The sequence below is a fragment of the Lepisma saccharinum genome, chromosome 11 (assembly GCF_977018435.1).
Source record: "Lepisma saccharinum chromosome 11, izLepSacc3.1, whole genome shotgun sequence".
In the NCBI taxonomy this organism is placed as follows: domain Eukaryota; kingdom Metazoa; phylum Arthropoda; class Insecta; order Zygentoma; family Lepismatidae; genus Lepisma; species Lepisma saccharinum.
In genome coordinates this window covers 31,562,807-31,578,615 of record NC_139239.1, presented here as the reverse complement: position 1 = coordinate 31,578,615, position 15,809 = coordinate 31,562,807, and the positions used below count along the sequence as shown (strand labels likewise).

Here is a 15,809-nt window from a genome sequence, read left to right as displayed (position 1 = left end):
TTTTCCAGACCTTAAAAAAGTTGAAAATCAGTCGTATGTTTGTGCACCGGACCATCTAGTGCTTCACTGAAACCGGGTCTGTTAAGCATCGCCCGCGACAAGGTCGTCCTCGCACTATGCAGACCCCAGCAGTGCAGAAGGCAGTGGCGGCACGTTTTCGCCGAAATCCAGTTCGGAACCAGGCAATGATGGCTCGCGAGATGAACGCATCTAAAAGATCGATGTCCAGGCTACTTCGTGAGGACTTCGGACTTAAATAATATCGCCGATCTACGGGACATTATCTTGACGCACGACTGAAGCAGCAGAGGGTGGTGAAATGCAGACGTCTCCTGCAGCGTTACGCCCAGAATGGACATCTGAGGATTCTTTTCACCGATGAGAAAATATTCACGATTCAAGAGAGCTTCAACCGCCAAAATGATCGGGTGTATGCCACTAGCTCGCAGGAGGCCCGTGAACAAGTTCGCAAAATTCAGAGGGGCCATCATGCCTCCTCAGTGATGGTTTGGTGGAAGGTGAGTTATTCAGGTGCCACCCAGCTGCATGTTTGTGAAAAGGGGGTTAAATCCAATGCAGTAAGGTATGCAAACACAGTCCTGGAGCCCATTGTCAAATATTTAAGCACCACATTGTTTGAAAACCAACAGTGGAGTTTCCAGCAAGATTCTGCTCCAGCCCACAAGGCACGCTCAACACAACAGTGGCTCGAGCATCACGTGCCTGATTTCATTTCACCTGCAGACTGGCCTTATAGCAGCCCCAACCTCAACCCATTGGACTATAAATTGTGGTCAGTGCTTGAAGGCACTGTCTGCAAGAAGAGACACCCCACAATTGCCAGTTTGAAGCGTTCCTTGGTAGCAGCAGTGGCAGACTTTCAGTGGACATCATGCGTGCTGCAATAGATAAGTGGCGTGGACGACTTCGAGCCTGTGTGCGTGCCAAAGGTGGCCATTTTGAAAAATGATTGGTGATAATTGTAGTTAATACTCCATGTGCCTTGTAAAGTTATATAATATATATTAATATCTTTAACCACTGCTCATCTCTCTCTTAAACGTATCTTAAATGTAACAAGTATTAGGAAAGACATGAAGGCTTGACTTCATATGTTTACCGTTGTAGTTCTGTGATATATGATTGGATTTGTAAAATAATTACATGTAATATTCCCAGATCTCCGCGTTGCTGATCTGAGGTCTGATTTCTTTCCTGCGTTGTCCCCGCATAAAGCGGCTCTGGAGTTCACCCAGCCTCAAATTAATGTGTACCTGGTGGCAACCCTGGGAGGTAAAGGCAGCCGGAGAGTGGTGCTGATCACATCACTTCCAAAATGGCAGAGATCGAGAATGTGTGTGGCCCTACCCCCATCCTCTAAATGTGTCTTGATGACATGGTGCTATATGCACAGGAAACTTTACCGTTGCATGTAATATTATTTTTCGTATAATGCTATCTTGCATAAAGTGGAAACAAGCGTGTTTCAGACATAATTGACTCACGATAGTATTTTTACTAGCCTTAATTCCCAAAAAAAACTTTGTTCGCCACTTGCCACGGTTACCGACAAAGTTAATAAATTCGAAGTTCTACACTCACATTAGGTGCAAAATTATGACCCTTTATCAGTTTAAGGTCTCCTTTGGTGTAATTGTTTTATTATAGTCGAATACACTTTTAGTTCATAATTCAGTAGCTTCATGTGTTAACATTCCGGGAGTTTTCTACACTTTTCAAAACAAAAGATCAGATGGCATGTCTTTATGCTTACTAATATCATAAAATAAATTGAAAATTCACTATGATGTTTAAGCTGCTTAAATCTTTCTCTTAGAGCTAAAATAATCGTTTAGGACCTGGTAATAAAAATCAACTTTGTACCGTTTTCGTGGATCTTCAACAGTTTCATCATACTCAAACTGCTTCTTCTTTCGATTTCGGCCCTGAGCAGTGTTGCCCATCTTTGGATCATCTATATCTAAATTCGATGCCAATTCTTTCTCATCAACCGGGACTCACAGGTCGCCACTCCCTACGCCTCCACGAGTGGAGGGAGGGAGGCCCTGCCAGGCTGCCAAGTGGCGTCTAAGAAACTTTGAAATGTTTCATCACTCCTGCATTTGTCAAAGCGATGATATGTGTGCAAGAAATAATCTAACAGCATCCACAACACATCGTAGATTAATGTTTTGAAGACATTTGCTCATTACATTACGTGTAGTAAAAAATTATACCAGATAACTAGTGAGCAAAGAAATGTAAAGCCACACAACTGGTTTGCAATACACTGAGCCTCATTTGCGACCATTTGGACAGTTTATTGTCTCCACTTACTTGAAGGAGCGCATCATAGACCTCTGTTTTAAGGTATCGAATCTGCTTTCCCACCTTGTGGTACTCCGTGGTTTTAAAGTGAGACTATTGATATGATCCTTTAAAACGATGGGTTGGCATATATTAACTTCCAAGTTATATAATATAATATTATAACTTTCAACTTTTCAATAGGCTTATTTTTTCTTCTCTTCAAATTTTGCCGCCCCCTTCCGTCGGCCCTGCTCTAATGCATTACTTTTTTTGAGTAAATTACCCAGCACTGGAGGGAACTACCTCAACATTTATTAGGCTGACAACTCTCTGTGTTGTCTGTAGTGGGAAAGCGATTCATCATCCCGTGGTGATATCTGAGTTCTAACAAGAGGAAGTTATCACTCCTACTCTCAAGGTCACAAGTGGGAGCACAAAAGGAAGTATGACGACAGGAAAGAGGAAGCAAGACATCAACACAAAAAGTTTCACGTGCAGTTTTATTTTTAGCAGTAATAACAGTTTTTATATGTCCGGAATGCTTCAAGTTAAATTAATAACGTGAAACTATATGGGATTATTTAGTTTCAATTTTCTTATAGCAATCTACAAGCGCAGAAGGAATAACTTGGCAGTGACGTCATCTCCCACCTTCACCTCTCCTTCCAGAAGTGAAGGCTCATTCGCTAGAGCGGACGACAAGATGACGTGCAAACCAATCGAAATCATTCCGAGAGGGGTGATGCAGGCGTGCAAACCCCCACACTGCTACATTAGTCTAACAAACCGCAGCTACGAGCGAGGGATTGCGGGCTATTTTGTTTCTTTGTTAGGGAGGTTTTTGTTTTTTTTGCTGTTTTTTTTTCATTGTTCTACAATGAGCAGTGGCGTAAAGAAAGGTAAGCCCTTGCACAGCGATGCAAGAGAAATAGTTTTCAATGTGTGTAAGTACTTTGATTGCGATGAAAACAAAACCACAGCTGTTCACAGAACGTCCTTGGAGACAGGTGTCAGTGAAAGATCTGTGTGGAGAATTTTGAAGGAGAAAGACAAAAGTGTTGCGAGTGCGAGCGGGAAACCTTTTTCAACGGCGGGCAAAAACCGACCAAACGCCCACCAACGTGTCACAAATCTGGATTCTTTTGATGAAGCAGTCGTGCGCCGAACAATCCATGATTTATACACGAAAGGCATTGTTGTCACCGTACATAAACTGATGAAGGAACTGCAAGAAAATATTAATTTTAAGGATTCGCGTTGGTCGTTGCGTATAATCATAAGAAAATTAGGATTCAGATTTTAAAAAGCATAGCGTAAGCAGCAGGAAGCTACTCCTTGAACGAAACAGCATCGTTGCGTTGCGGGCGGCGATCATTTTTGCGTGAAGTTAAAGAACTGCACAGAGAGCAAACCGCCGGTCTTTCATTTACATGGATGAAAGTTTCGTGAACACACACCACACTGTCCCCAAAGTTTGGCTGGATTCCAAAGATTCGGAGGGAAGGGGGGGGGGGGGGAAGTGCCAACAGGAAAGGGTCCCAGGTTTATTATTGTGCATGCCGGTGGTGAAAGTGGATTTGTGGAGGGTGCGAAGTTAGTGTTCCTTTCAAAAACAACTTCTGGGGACTATCATGGGGAGATGAGCACTAACAATTTTATGTTGTGGTTCGAAGAACAGCTTCTTCCCAATCTGCCCCCAAACTCTGTTATTGTGTGCGACAATGCTCCGTACCACAAGTTAGTGGAAAAATCCCAACATCAAACAGCAGAAGGATGAAATGAAGTCGTGGCTGTCATCTCACAATATTCCACATGCAGAAGGTTTGCTGAAAGCCGAATTATATGAAATAATTAAAATAAACAAACATAAAATAAACATCTAGCAGTGCTAACGTTAAATTGAAAATTGGTAGTTTGCACCGCGATCCTTACTGCTCGTGACATGGTTCCTGTCATAGTAGTTGGCAACGCTGACTTAGCAGGGAGTGACGTCACTGCCAGGTTATTCCTTCCCGGCTGTAGTAAAAATTAGTATTTTTGTAAAACTTTATTCTAGAGTAAGTTATATCTAGCCTTCCCTATGGAAATATTATAAACATATACGAGGGGCGTACTATAATGATTTACAATTTTTTTTACAGGTCCCATGGTCCACCATTCGAGAAGTTAGGACTGGCATATGAACAGGGGCGGCGCCAGAAAATTTCGACCGGGTGGGCAGAAGCTCCTTATTGATATATTAGGGTGGGCAGTATAAATGTAAGACCATGTATGTGTACGTAAGACGTATGTATCCCCCTCTCTCTTACACTCCCGATTTTCCTCTTACTTCTTTTCCCTTTCCTTGCTTTCCTCTTTATTCTTTTCTAATCTATTCTCACTTCTGGTTCCATTTCCTTTCGTTTTGTCTCTGATGGACACAATTATTTCAAGGAAGTGTTTACCCATGCGCAGCCATACCCCAGCCATACATTCTAATCACATTCTTTCATGCATGTTAATACAGTGAAATAAATGTGAATTAGGTTTAAGCTTGTGTTGCAAATACAAGGCACATACTTGATTTTATGCATTCGGCGACAATGATAGAAAGTGCGGTGGTAGACAATCGATCGTGAAGTTTCTCGTAATTTAAATGCATGTTCCTGAGCATAGTATTTTCATCGTATGAGTTTTTGACTGAAAAAGTTTTCTTACTAAGGAGTAAGAAATATGAGCTTACAAGGTTTGTACAACTGACAAATCTATCTGAATGTTTGTAGTAACGGCGATTGTGTGCCAACAATTGAGGGGTAAGGACAATATACTTTTCTTGGTAGGAAAGGCTTAGCATAAAGAGACCATAGTGCGGGTGCAAAAAGTAGCAAAATGTGGCGGCGGAATTGCATCCCCCACTTCTCGCTCCTCCTAATCGCCACCACTGAATGTTTGGATTAAACTGAACGTCTTATTTGGAGGGCCTCCCCCATGGCGCAGTGGTAGCGTCATTGCCTTGTAATCAAGGGGTCCCGGGTTCGATACCCGGTGGAGGTACAAGTGGTTCGGATCCCACTTTAAACTGTAGGTCCAGTCCCGATTAGCCTTACTGTGCATAAAGTGGACTTAAAACACCAACTCAAAAACCAAAAAAGTCTTATTAGGAATGATTTAAAACACACACGGAAATCAAATTCTTTGTACATTGTCCATGAAGTATTCCTAAGCTAATGAAAGGCTATTTTGACAGAATATCACTCACAAACAAGTAAGGTCAAAAAATCTGTTCAGAATTGAAGAGATTATTAGCTAAGTTGCTATTCGTTTTCTGAACTGTCATGTTACTAATGCGGGAGAAGCAATACACGTATGGTGGGTTACATGAACATATTTGTTGAGGTAACAAAATGATTTAGGACACAAGGAATTCATCGAAGTTGATCATCGTACCAGTAATACGTAGTTCATCTATTTTTCATTGGGTTGTATGGCGTGACCATTTCGAACACACTAGAATGTCAACTTGTATCCTGTGCAGCATACCCTGGAAACTTTATTCTTTCAGGGCAACGAGTCCCTGCCGCTTGGAACCACTGTCAAAGTAATAATTTATGAGGGTTTGTATTTTGAGTGTCAGCTTGTGTTTGTTTTCGCCCCTTCCTAACTTTAATCTAATGAAAGTTGAACCATATCGTCATCATTATCAAAATTAGCAGAAAAATGACTTTAACCTTTAAACAGCCAATGGGTCATATATGACCCATGGTGCCGATTACAACATTCACGTCCTTTTAGGACCTTCATACTTGTATCTGAGGTTGTAAACGCTGACAGATGTTGAGATAAGATTTGAAATGTCATATGGAAGAAAACCCACCCCCTCCCCCTTTCTCTAATATGCAAATTAGCTATTTTTAGCCAAAATGCAAATTGTACATATTGCGTCATATTTCAGCTTGTATGAGAACTAGAACTTGAAACAAGTTTTACTTTGTTGCGAAAGGTCTATTCTTTGAAAACAATGCAAAAGTTTGCGCCCTTTTTCCAAAATAACGGGAGAAGAGGGGGCGAACGCGATTTTTTCATTGAAATTTGGGGACTTGGCCCTTCCCAACCCCGTTTTTCTCACCGTTGGGTTTTCTAAATTATACACGGCCGCGTGCTCCGATGTTTTTTGTTTCAAACAAAAGTTATCCGAAGTAGATTGCTCAAATAGTTTCAGAGATATAACGTTTTTCTGAAATAAGTGTAAAAATTTAAAAATCGCGAGCAAAGATGGCCGCGAGAGAGGGGTTACTTTTGAAAACCGGCTCGGCTGTTTAAAGGTTAAATATAACAAATCAACCACAACTTACTCTTCCAAAAATGGAGTTGTATTAGTTCATACCTCTTAGAAAGTTGAGATGGTAGTTTCAATTGCACAGCGTTTCATTAGTGGATCAAGTCAAGGCAGCTAATTCCATGAACAATGCTGTTGTTTTCCGAAAGTCTCAAATATTTGTCTCAGGTAATCACCCACCTAAAATGGACGCATCTTCTGTGGTGATAAAATGCCACGTTTGGTGCGAGTTCTTTCTGTATATTTTTTTCCCAAAGGCATAACACTGTCGCATTATAATGAAGAGGTCCTGTGTTCGACTCCCCCTCCTCTGGTGGAAGCACAATGCACACTGGTTCCACGTTAAACTGTAGGTTTAGTCCCGATTAGCCTATCTGAGCATAAAAGTGGATTTAAAAACAAACTAATAAAATGGTCTTCTGGATACTTCGTGACATAACTTTTTTCTTTACTTCAGCTGCATCTACAGATTCTGTTGACATTTTCAGCTGATTCATGTGGCAAAATGTATGTATGGAACGAGGATTTCTAAATAGGATAAGCCACTCATTAGCAATTGAATAATTCTGTAGCTTTTTCCATACATAACTGGTTTATTAAAATTTATTCACTGCAGTATTGTAGTGATTATTGTGATTGCTTCTTATTAGTAGAATGAATATAAAGTTGATATTTCGCATACCATATTGATATTTGAAGATAACAAGTATATAAAAATTGTAATGAAATAAAAAAAGGGACACTTCTGGAATTTTAATGCAGAGCTAATTAAAACTATATTATACTCTCTAGCATAATTAAACCCGAAGGTTTATTTATGGCTTCAGCAACAGAAGCCTTCCATCTGTCCCTATTTGGGGCAAGATCAATCCAATCATTTCGATCCTTGCCGATTTCTTTTAGGTCCATCTCAACGTTATCCCTCCATCCTCGTCTTGGCCTTCCTACTGGTCTCTTACCATCAGGTTTCCCAACAAGAATCCTGTAAACTATTTTTTTTCCTCTGCCATTCGTGTCACATGGCCTGCCCATCTAAGTCTTCTTGATTAAATTATTCTAATAATACGTAATTAAAAAATCAAAATAATGTATTGTGTTGCTGGAGGAAGTAACGCTAAGATGATGTTTTTATTTGTTTATTTTTATATTATTTTAACCATACCCAGGCCGGAATTTATATACGTAATGTGGAGGCTCGGAGCTGCAGTCCACAAGTTCAACCTAAATTCTGATCTAATCTTGATCATACCTGCATAATTTTGAACCTCCTAAGCCTACTAACTGCTTTTAATCATGGAAGTATTCATTTGATCACAGTTATTGTTTCAATATTTACTTTCACTTTCTAATGACAAAATTGGCTTTTTATGGGTTGATAATATGTGAATATTTCTAGCATAGATAATATTCACAAGTAAAATATACATGTTATGAACACCAGAATACACTTATTTATCGAATTATTTATATATCTCCAAGTATATGTACTTATTGAATTTGATTGGGTGGGCAATCGGGTGGGCACAGGAATTTTTGGGTGGGCGCCTGCCCACCCGTGCCCACCCCTGGCGCCGTCCCTGCATATGAAACTACGAGTCTAGTCTACCGATTGCAGGCAGCAGTGCCCAAAAAATATTCCCGGTGTTCACACAACACCACGTTCCGTACATCATTGTCAGCGGACTATTGGACAACATGGAAAGCGATTTTGATGGTCAGCGTTGGACAAGTTGGTTTCTATGGAGAGAGGGTGTGACCACAGCAGAGATTTACAGACGATTGGAAGCAGTGTGTGGTGAACATGTGCCTTCACGGAAAACCGTTTACAATTGAGTGGAAGGCTGGAAAACAGGACGCACGTCAACAGAAAAAGAGACAAGTTCTGTAAGGAAAGTAACTGTGACAAGGACAACACCAAGAAACATTACACGGGTTGACCAAGTCATTCTTGAGAACAGGTGCATCACGTTTTCTGAAATGGAGGTAACCACGGGCCTGTCCAGAAACACCCTGCAGCGAATCGTGCACGATCACCTTAATATGAGGAAAGTGTTCGCCAGATGGGTTCAGAAAAAAACGACCAGGAAAATGGGCAAAAGGAGTGCTCCTGCAACACGACAACGCACGCTCCGACACCAGTCGGGAATCAACCACGGCCATTGCTGAAATGGGGTTCGAGGTCCTCCCACCCCGCGTACTCTCGTCTGTAAATCTCTGCTATGGTCACACCCTCTCTCCATAGAAACCAACTTGTCCAACGCTTACCATTATAGTCGCTTTCCATGTTGTCCAATAGTCCGCTGACAATGATGTATGGAACGTGCTGCTGTGTGAACACCGGGAATCCTTTTTGGGCACTGCTGCCTGCAATCGGTAGACTAGACTCGTAGCTTCATATGCCAGTCCTCCCTTCTCGAATGGCGGACCATGCGACCTGAAAAAAAAATAAAGTATAAATCATTATAGTACGCCCCTTGTACATTTCACAGCATCACAAATTACATTTGTTGTTTTTTTACCATCTTCTATGGAAGAAGGGTGCAATTCAAAATTTTGAAACGCTACTTTATCGTACGATATTGAACAATTAACCGTGAAATTCGTTGCAATCACAAGAGGAAGTGTAACATATGGGTATTGTAATATTTCAACAAGAGATCCAGTTTCGTTGATTATCTCCACTACGTTTTCAGAGTTACGCCTCTCATCCAGCTAACCCTTCTATTGTACACCACCTTAGAATTATCATTAAAACATGTGAAGTTGTATAAGCAGTGGTGGCGATTAGAGGTGGCGATGGGGGCAATTGCCCCCCAGTTTTTGTCACTTTTGCCCCCGCATATGCTAAACCTTATCTACCAAGGGAAAGTAAACTGTCCTTGCACCCCCAGTTTTGGAACCCAATCGCCGCCACTGGGTATAAATCAGGCCCATACCCAAGAGGGGGCCAAGGGGGTCATGGTTCCCCTCGAGCCATGAAATATTTTAATGCGAACCTATAAAAAAAACTACAAAAAAAAACAGACGGTTTTTCACATTTTGCAAGACTTTCAATTTTCTCCTTGCATAAATGAATGGGTTGTTTCTGGAGAGAGGTAGACCCCAGAAGTCTGCACTGTAGTATATTTAGCAATTTTTAGTTTTATAACAATTTATGCAAAGTTACCGAACGTCCCAATTTGGTCGGGACAGTTCACTATTTTTCATCCCTGTCCTGATTTTTTTCGAACTGCAGAATTGATGAGAAAATGTCCTTTTCTTTTGGTTGATTCACATTCAGACATATTCTTCATTATAAGTATCATTCCTAATACAAGTCATTTAACTTATAAATATATTACTTTGTAATCATGGATTATCTTTATTAGAAATAAAATCAAATCATGGCTGTTTAATGGCGGCGGTATAAGAAAATTGAAAACATTGTTAATTTGGGAATACTGTATTATTCAAATACTTTTAAGAATGGAATGTAAGCAATAAGCACCGAGCTGTACGCCAGGTGACAGCCTTTCTCTGTAAGCAAGTGTATTTTTTATTGTCGGGTCAGGGAGAAAGGGGGGGGGCTATCACTGAGTTGATTTTTTCCCGTTACTTTGGTCCATAATATTGCAACACTACAATTGTACATCCAGCTGCAATACTACCTTAGCGTTAGTGGTCACATCCAGGGTACGAATTCCCATGGCAGAGGGGGGGTCTCACACCTTCCCACCAACAATCCTGTTCTACTAAAATCCCCCCCCCAAATCAAAGTTTTCCGGGTGGAAGAGTTTGTGTTGTAACAATACAAATAAGCTTTAAGTTTTGACTTCATACATGCTTTACTAAGAATAATATCAGAAACACATACAAAGAAGGAAGAACAAAGAATAATGTCTGTGTGTGTGAATGTTGCATACATCTCTTGCTCTCTCTCTCTCTCTCTCTCTTTGTAGATATAGCTGGTAGCAGCATGCGGTTAAAACGCACTTCTATGGTCATAGACAGTGGCGGCTATTAGGAGGGCGAGGGATGTAGTTGCCCCCCACCTCTTGCCACTTTTGCTCTCGCACTATGCTAAACTTTATCTATCAAGATAAACTGAACTTATAAACTGTCCTTGCCCCCTCCCCCAGTTTTGGCACATTGCCCCTCTATTTTTGGAACCCAATTGCCGCCACTGATCTTAGATTAGATTTTATAATTATATCAAAATGGACTAGTGAGGAACGGAGCCCTAGCTGCGAAGAGGGTTGTTATTATAGTCACCCTACGCCCCTGGAACACAGAAATTAGACCGACCTGCTATTTCTTCTCCATTTCTCACCTCCTCTAGTCGGAAATACAACATAGCACTTACATGTTAATTTAATAGGAAACTAACGTGTTCTCAAAGTACCTTATTTTTAGCCCCGCCACCTAGTTACGTATATCAGATCTTTAATTTGCAGTCGAATTTGCAGATGAACAATACCAAACACTGCTTGAATGAAGATGAGGTAGGATTCACAACCGACTGTCCTTTTATTAGCCACATTTCTTGAATGCTAAGTTTTTTTTTCGTCGGATTCAACGGAAAGGATTAGGTACATAAAATGTCTTCATTGTCTAAGTATACGAGCCTCATCTAGGCAGAGGGGAGGTGAAAATTCGGTGCAGGGAGTGCGAAAATCTATTCTCGTCCTGAGGCGCTGAAATATCTAGCGACAGCTCTGATAAGGAAATATTTCCTTTCGAGAGACCATTAACAGATTTACACCATTATAGAAACATAGCACAATAAAAGTATGAAATTTTATTGACCATTATATATAGAAAGCAATAATTAAATATAATCTAACACTTATTGAAAACATTTCACCTATTGCCTAATTTCTCGACATTTTGAACCAGTTGTTAAAGGAATTAATTTGCTAGTTTAAAATTAATTATTTAATAATTGACATATATTTCATGACAATAATATATATATATATATATATATATATATATATATATATATATATATATATATATATATATCCACGGTTTCGGACTTGCCCCCCCCTCAAAAATATCCTGAGTACGGGCCTGGTATAAGTTATCAGCTCGAAGTTTGGAATCGATAAACAGCCTCCCCGGAAAATGAATGTCTACCTAAATTTATATATTTCACACACACAATTTAATTTCAGTCAGTGTAATTTATGTTAATTATTATAAAGGAGTTGCAGGAACATGATAATTTCAAACTGAAGGAGTGTCTTTTGAGGGGGCAGGATATGTTCCTCGTTTGTCTTCCTTGAAAGAATACATTTTTTGCCTACCTGCAAAATTCCTGCCGACGTCCAAGCAAAGAAGTAAATAGTGACGAAGCATGACCTTTGTCCTAACCGATACTTCTGGCTGATAATTTCATACCACTCCAGGTATACCTCATATACCTATATTACTCTAATGTAAGTTATGATGTGAAATAAATTTAAAAATGCAAATATTGGATCTCTTCCAGGAAAAATTGAAGGATTTTCTTCACAAACGTGAACGAGGAGAGCTGTTGGTACAGAAAACAAGAAGCTTGATGTGTTCACTCTTACGAGAGGTAACTATTTCCTACGTTACTAATAATTTAATTATAGTACTATATACTTATATCTATTTTTCTTCTAATTTATGTTTAAATAATATAGCTATAGACTGAACCATAACTTCCAGAATCATGAGTAAAGCAGACCAAAGAATAGGTTAAAGTGTTCTTGTAGGCATAGGCGTAGTTTCGTCCGTTCACCTGGGGGGCTAAATGTGGCTAACATTATTCTTGCTTTTGTTCATTACGAAAATCATAGTGGCCATTCTCCTTTGGCAACAGGTGATCTCTACTAATCTTATCCAAAGGAAATGTAATTGTGTTCACGTCGAGTGTTACTTTTATGAAAGGAATAACTACACTATTATAGATGGTTGCAAATTTATTAAAGAACACATTTCTTCTTTAGGATAAAGAAGGTATGATTTTTGTGTATTATTATTGGGTAATGCAGTTCAACTATGTTCAATAGTGTCTTGCTGCAAGTTGATCTTAGCCATATTATCAGACGTTTCATTTACAAAAAAAGACCGTTCGGCTGTAGCCGAATACACTGTCCAATGTTGAACATTTTGAGCAACTAAGAATGAACATCTACCCATAGTGCAATTTGCGCTCCCACCCCTTTGCCCCCGCCACGGATCCGAAGAAAATTTATACTGAAGAAATGAATTAGGGAAACGAAGAATTCCAGACTATTACAAAAGTGAGAACCTCGTAAGTTAATGAATTATTTGCTACAGGTGTGCTATTTCTGGTCTCTATGTAGGTTTAAGGATAAATTTGATCTTTTATTAAAATAATTATCATAGTCGCCTGAAGAGAAGTTCTGACTTAAACAAAAGATACAACTGAACATACCTATACTAAACATGCACTAATAACAATTAAGGCGTGAAGTATACAGAAAGATGTAAATTAGGTTATTATTTATTCAATTATCCTCTAAAACAGACTTTTGATTGATTGCTTGATTTGTTCTATTTTACTTCGCTCTTCTACCACTTTGGCTAAGATTTTTTAAAATGAGAATTCACAACCAAACAACTTTTATATAACCCTAACCAGGTGACTTCAAAAGGACTCCAAGTATGACATTCGAAGCAGGTTTCATAAGATCATTTTGTACATGCATCCTTTAATTTTATTTCTGAAATTCAATAGTCTTAGTCTGTTAGCTTGGCGCCTGACTTTTACTATTAACAAACTCTTTAATCAAAAGGAACTTTTGTCACCTGTTACTTAATTTCACCAACATCAAAGAATGATTTTCCAATATTTTCAAATCTCCAAAACATGATTAAGATTTCTTGTTGTTATACTTCCACAATAATCTTCCTGTGGGTTACTTTAAACAATAAATAAGCTTCTTACCTCCATAGGAATAAATCTAACCTGATAATCCAAGAGATACCCGAGATTCCTAGTGCATCATCATTTTTAGAAGTGATTCAGAAAATTCACCCCACAGTAGGAGAGTTGAACACAACTTTCAACTGCACCGCGCTCGTACAATGGAAAATTCAAGTAAGTCCCGCGTATCTGCATACATATTCGTGACGTAGCGCAACGTACACAAAGGAGCAATCTCACTAATGAACTGTAATGATCATTTAATAAAGAGATTTCGCGCGATTGAATCGCTTCTACACGATCAGGAATGCAGATCCACAGGAACTTTTGTTCTGACATCTTTTCCCCATCAAACCTGTTATTCTATTCAAGTCTCTACAGTTAATTGTTATTCTTATTTTTAAGTCCACTTTATGCACATATAAGCTAATCGGGACTGGGCCTACATTTAAAATGCAATCCGAACCACTGTGAGATGTGCCTCAACCAGGTTTCGAACCACAGACCACTTGACTGCAAGGTCATGTCTCCACAATGACGGCTCTTTTTCATGTTAAGAACAACTAAATTATAGGGATTCATTGTTGAAAGACTCCATTTATATCAACACTGTATGCCTAGCCATGCAACAACATTGTTTACCGTGCGCTCCAAGGTTGAACACCTATAGAAATAATGGCGATACATACATTTTCTTTGAAATCTTTTCAGTGCATATGGTCGATATAAAATGCACATGGACTTCAACTTTTATACAAAATAAATCGCGCCCTGCATCTACTTTCTGTTGTATACTGAATGAATGCATCATCACATAATTTTAACTTCTTTCATTAAGTGTGTGGTGACACATAGTGGTTCTGATCCCACTTTAAACTGTAGGTCCAGTCCCGATTAGCCTTTCTGTGCATAAAGTGGACTTAAAACAACAAATCAATAAATCAATCAATTCATTAAGTGTGACTGTCACACCACAAGAGCAACACATGAAAATTTCATGATGAATTTTCTAATTTTTTGTGCAGTTTCTCTTTCCTTTAATTATTTTGTGCATATGTCGCATGCGTGTAAGGGCTAATGCCAGGCTCTGGGAGGCTTAGCCCCCCCTAGCCCCTACCTAACTACGCCTATGCTTGTAGGTAAACCTTAGTAAAAGACCTGTGTGAAGGTTAAGACGAAGATGGAATGACAATGTTAGGATGGGCCTGAAGGAAATTGTAAAGGATGCGTCAATATCGGATTGATCATGCCCAGGATAGGGAGAGATGAAACACTTATGTTGCTATGTGGTAATGAACCTTCAGGTTAGAACTGCCAGAGAGCAATTGTTTTGTTGTTGTAAGTTCTTGTAATCATACACTTTTATCCACCTATTCAAACAAAAGGAAGTATGCTTAATAATGTTACGAATTGTTTGCTTCGTGTTAAAATCTTTCAGTTATCGGTCTACATTGTCTAGTGGTTCTTGAGCGTGTTGTAAAAACTTGAGTTCTCTACTCGAATTCTATTTGAGACACAAATGTTCCGTTTTGTTTGGTTTTCTCGCCAATTTAATCTTCTCGTTGCGATTTTGCTAGAAATTAGAAAGCGACGTAAAATAATCAAAATATAAAACAATAATCCAAATATTTCTCTAATCCTCTTTCTTTTTGATTGATTGAATCTAGAAAAGTGATTTTCTCGAGAGCACCGAAATTGGAATAAAATGGAACGTTCTGGGTGGATAAAAATCATGATTTTTATTTCAAAAATAATTTTTGATGTTGTTTTTATTGAAATCGGATTTTTAAAATTTAAATCGATTTTTTCATTTTTTTAAAAAACACGCTTAAGATTGCTGGTGTAGTTTTTGGCACCATACGTATAGATATGTTTGTTTTTTTGTTTTTTTATAGAAAGGCTTTTTCTAGTAAACACCTCTGTAAAATATATGAACAGTTTGATTAAAGCAAATAAAAAAAATGAAAATATACATCGTTCTGTTTCTGATACTACCTACTATGGAAATGTTTGTTGAGTGTATTAACGAAACTATAATAGGCTACATAATTTCAGTAACTTTTCTCCCAATGAAAATAAAACTTTCTGGTTGTACTTTATAATTGTAACTTAAAATATCTTTGTAGCTGAATTTTGGCAATTTTTTAATTATAGTATGCAAAATATCAGCTACCATGTTTATTTACAGTTGAATGATGATATCACTCTTTACAGTTTAATGATAACGTCACTATTTACAATTTAACATGATTAGTATTTTGTATATTTTTCTACACGAGATGT

The 15,809-nt window shown here is 38.8% G+C and overlaps 1 protein-coding gene across 1 annotated transcript in view; it reads left to right on the top strand.

Moving 5' to 3' along the window:
* Window positions 1-15,809, top strand: part of LOC145994698 (cilia- and flagella-associated protein 161-like) — a 130,593-nt gene that overhangs the window by 20,234 nt on the left and 94,550 nt on the right. The window contains exon 2 of the mRNA XM_083130867.1: window positions 12,099-12,188. Within this exon, the coding sequence (XP_082986993.1) occupies window positions 12,099-12,188 (90 nt within the window). The remainder of the gene's footprint in view (window positions 1-12,098; window positions 12,189-15,809) is intronic.